This window comes from Pygoscelis adeliae, unplaced genomic scaffold, assembly GCF_000699105.1.
Source record: "Pygoscelis adeliae isolate BGI_AS28 unplaced genomic scaffold, ASM69910v1 Scaffold4, whole genome shotgun sequence".
In the NCBI taxonomy this organism is placed as follows: Eukaryota; Metazoa; Chordata; class Aves; order Sphenisciformes; family Spheniscidae; genus Pygoscelis; species Pygoscelis adeliae.
The window spans coordinates 1,781,242-1,785,682 of record NW_008824986.1 but is presented as its reverse complement, the minus strand read 5'-3'; the positions used below and the strand labels follow the sequence as shown (position 1 = coordinate 1,785,682).

General features: G+C 37.1%; 1 protein-coding gene across 1 annotated transcript in view; it reads left to right on the top strand.

The window, feature by feature from the left end:
* The window catches only part of CCAR1 (cell division cycle and apoptosis regulator 1), a 28,664-nt gene that overhangs the window by 21,899 nt on the left and 2,324 nt on the right, over window positions 1-4,441 (top strand). Inside the window, exons 19-22 of the mRNA XM_009325807.1 lie at window positions 1,173-1,255; window positions 2,318-2,464; window positions 2,861-2,981; window positions 3,869-4,054. Coding sequence (XP_009324082.1) covers window positions 1,173-1,255; window positions 2,318-2,464; window positions 2,861-2,981; window positions 3,869-4,054 — 537 coding nt within the window. The remainder of the gene's footprint in view (window positions 1-1,172; window positions 1,256-2,317; window positions 2,465-2,860; window positions 2,982-3,868; window positions 4,055-4,441) is intronic.

The window sequence follows — 4,441 nt, the reverse complement described above, 5'->3', positions numbered from 1 at the left end:
GAAAGGCGTAAGATGTGGTGTATATTTTTTGGTTTGTATTTCTTTGGGGTTTTTGTGCTTTTATGGAGAGTTTTTGCTAGAGATGTGGGTTTGACCTGCTTAGATATTGCAGTCCCACCATTTTCTAACCAGTGTTTTCAGTTGTATTTTTGGCAGAGAACTGCACCAGCCTTAAAAAATCGGTGCTAATCTGTGGTTTCCAAAATAACTCTTATTTGCGTATAATCTGGCTGTGAGAGTGCCCTGGGCTTGTCTGTTCTGTACAAGTGCTGCTACTTCCCATAATCTGTCCTTGTGCCATTCCCAGTCAGAGTTGCTGAGAACAATCCAAGCCATGGAGGTGCAGGAGAAAGCTATTGGTTCTCAGAAACGTGTTGGCAAAATTAGACAAGAGTTGTGATACATAGTTTTTTCCAAAGTTTTCCTCACAAGAAAGGTGAGCTTAAAGCTGAACATGGCACGTGATTCTCTGACCAAAGGCTTGCACATAAGGTACAGAGCTGCATGCCGTAATCCGTCCCTGCAGTTGTCATATTCCTCTTTCTCTCTTGATTTTAGATTTAGTTTTACTGTACTGTCTACCTTTAAACAAAAGACCTGCAGTTTGTAAGTCACATCTAATAAGCGATGTGATCTGTAACTTCTTGGAGAATCTGAATCATAGGATCAGTAATACCTCACTCAGACATGAGTATAAAGACATGCTTTTAATTGTATAGTTGATACGGTTTTTATGATATAAGATATTTGAGAGTAAATAGTACTGATTTTTGTCCTGATAGGAGTAACCATAGCTGAATGCAGACTCTGCCAAGCCTCATTAGGGAGAATTGTGGTAATTTTCTGCACACCACTTAAATAGATGGTGATGTTGGCGGAACTCATTTTGGCCTGGTTGGGATTTGTTTCAGCTCTTCTAACCTGTATGTGTGAGACAGACACGGGGGGAAAAAAACATGACAAATGGCTTATGTTAAAATAAGACCAGAGAAAAATCAAAATATAACAGGACTCACTTAAATGCCTCTTTTTTTTTTTTGGGGGGGGGGGGGGGGAAAATTAATTTCAGATATTTGGGGGTTTATGTGAACTTTTTCAATGAACATAGTATTTTGAGATAATGGTTATAGAATCGTTTGCTGTGGGTATGTTGAATTCTTTCTGTTTTACAGACCGGGATGAAGAGGAAATGAACAAACGGGAGGACAGAAGAGAGGGAAATAGGCATTGTAAAGAGAGGTCATCTAAAGATAAAGTAATTAACACCTTTCTTAACAACTACATATAACCTTGTTAGAGGTGTCCTAATTAGAGCTTAACTTTATTATAAGACCTATTTGCACTCCTTGATTCCTTCAGCACTTCTGGACTGAAACATTAAGTGTATGTAGAAGTTAGGGAACGTGTGACAGCTTTGGGTAAGGTGCTTACAGCCTACTTTCACTTACATTTTAAAGTTCACTGGGTGAAAGCTGTTGGAAAACTTTCTTATATGAGATACTGATCTGTCTGAAAGATGTGAGGACTAATGCTGTATGTGCACATAAGAGGCAGCAGATGTGATTATTTTATCCATGATTTTCAACTGCTGTATTCTTACGTAAGAAAAGCAGCAGCTTAGCTTGATTCATAAACTGGCTTTTCAGTTGTGAAGCTTGGAATTATTTTGTGATGTTTTTACATCTCTCTGCAGGAAAATGGATGCTTTTCGTGTCATGAGGCTAATAGCTTGCCTCCACAGTTCAGATTAAGGAACAGCAAAGTTTGATTTGTTACGATTAAACTTTCTTTATAAATGCAAGAATAAAATAAGTTTCTGATTCTCTTTATTTTTTTCTTCAAGGAAAAATAGGAGATGTAGGAATAGGAATAATGGGAAAACACAGTCTGCAGAACTGCTGTAGCTGTGAGTGCTGGATGCTTATCCATTACATGTTCATGGGGATTTCACTTTGAAAACAGCTGTTCAGTAAAATATATGATTGGGAGGAGAAGGGATGTTTACTTTTTTAATTAGGTTAATTCTTCAAATTTTTTGACATATTAGCATGAACAAAAGGAAAGTGTCTACCAGATGTTACTGTCCATTGTGCTGTAATTGTTTTAAATACTTGAAAGATTACTTGTCCTAAATAGCTTGCTTATATTATATTTGAGCTCAGTAGGTAAATGCTAGTTATATTAATCATTCGACTGAAAGTAACAATAAAATGAACAGAGGAAAACTTCTGTTAACTGAAAAGTTTACTTGTTTTTAGTAGATGGTGGGAAAATGATATTTCAACTTCCTAATGATCCCATAATGAATTTTCTGTAGGAGAAAGACAAGACGCAGATGGTAACTCTTAATAGGGATCTTCTGATGGCTTTCGTTTATTTTGATCAAAGTCATTGTGGATATCTTCTGGAGAAGGACATGGAGGAGATACTGTACACTCTTGGACTACACCTGTCACGTGCTCAGGTTTTGTGTAGTAATAGAAATCTTTTCGAAAAGGTTACAGGAATGCTCTAAGTGGGAGGAATATAGTTTGGCTTCTAAAGGCTGTTGCTTACATACTTGATCCCTGATTTTTATGTAGCCACTTCATGTCTACAGTGAAATACTAGTTTAATCTTTTGTAAATTGTCTTGGAATGAAAAGGTGAAATTTGCAGCTCTTAATATGCCCATATATGTAGCTTTTGTCTCAAAATTGTATCTTCTTTTTTTCCCTAGCTGGTTTTCATTTTAAGCCCCAGTATGTTAAAGTTCAAAAGGCTGTGCAATTTCTCTTAAGTTTTCCAAGCTAAAACATTCTTGTTTAGGTAATATAATGTCTGTGTATTAAGTAACATTTCTTTCCATGGCTGTGTTTTAGGTGAAGAAGCTACTTAATAAAGTAGTGCTTAGAGAATCTTGCTTTTACAGAAGACTAACAGATACTTCTAAAGATGAAGAAAATCAAGAGGAGTCTGAAGAGCTACAAGAAGATATGTTAGGTGGTATTATTTTTTTATGCCACAGACTTCTAGAGAATTGTTTCTGTCCGAATGATAACGAGAGTTCTGAGATACTTACTCTCTTGCAGAAACTAATTCAGGTCCACAGGGAACCTGTCAGTTTGGAAAAGTAAATCTTGGGCAGTTCATAAATTACTGTAGTAATGTAGTAATTACTGGCAGTTCATAAAGCCAGTATTTCTGGCTTCCAGCACATCTTGTTGCATCTATAGGATAAATCTTAATATCCTGGAACAGGAAGGAGGACGGAAGTTAATGCTGAATATTGATGAACAGCATAGAATCATAGAATCATTAAGGTTGGAAGAGACCTCCAAGATCGAGTCCAACCGTCAACCCAACACCACCATGCCCACTAAACCATGTCCCTAAGCGCCTCATCTACCTGTTTTTTAAATGCTTCCAGGGATGGTGACTCAACCACTTCCCTGGGCAGCCTGTTCCAATGTTTAACCACTCTTTCAGTAAAGAAATTTTTCCTTACATCCAATCTAAACCTCCCCTGGCGCAACTTGAGGCCATTTCCTCTCGTCCTTTCGCCAGTTACTTGGGAGAAGTATTTCTCATTCACTGCAGTTTTGCAGTCAGGAGGATTGGTGCTGTAGGTAGTAGAACAGAGCCTGATTTTTGAAGACAAATTACTGCAGAAAGGAGGCATAGAAGAATGTCATGAAAGAGCATGCTCCTTTTTGGGGGGGGTGGGGGATTGGAGTAAGGAGGGAGGAGAGAAATGTGAGCGATAGACCAGCAAACTTGAATCTGTATTTATTCTTTTAGGAATTTATTATTTTAAGAAGTTTTTGAGGTTGGTCACTAGAACTGAAAAATGGCAGAATTATTTCCTAATGCTACTTAATCTAATACAGGAAACAGATTACTGTTACCATCGCCTACTATAAAGCAAGAATCAAAAGCCATAGAAGAAAACGTCGGCCTCATTGTGTACAATGGAGCTATGGTGGATGTTGGAAGCCTTTTACAGAAGCTGGAGAAGAGTGAAAGAGTGCGGGCAGAGATAGAACAAAAGCTTCAGTTACTAGAAGAAAAAACAGGTGGGACATTACTTTGAAGGTGGTACTTACATGGATGCAAGACGCTAAGACTTTTTAAGTAGATAAACCAATTTGAGTACTATTTGTGATCTACATTTCTTAGCTATTTGCTTACCATAAACTTATATTTTTCTATTTCCCAAATCCTTTGAACTTGCACACCAACTATTATTGGGTACCATTGTCACCATGCTGAAATGCTTTTATCTTTTTTATTCAAGTTGAATATAAGACTTCCAAATGTAGTCAGAATTTAGTATTATCAAATGGTAATGCAGTGCAGTTTTTAATATTCTTTAAAAATTAGTAGTTATGGTGTTGATATGTAAATGCAATTTTAAGATGTGAAGTACACAGCATTGGAAGTGACTGACTTTTCTTCCCCTC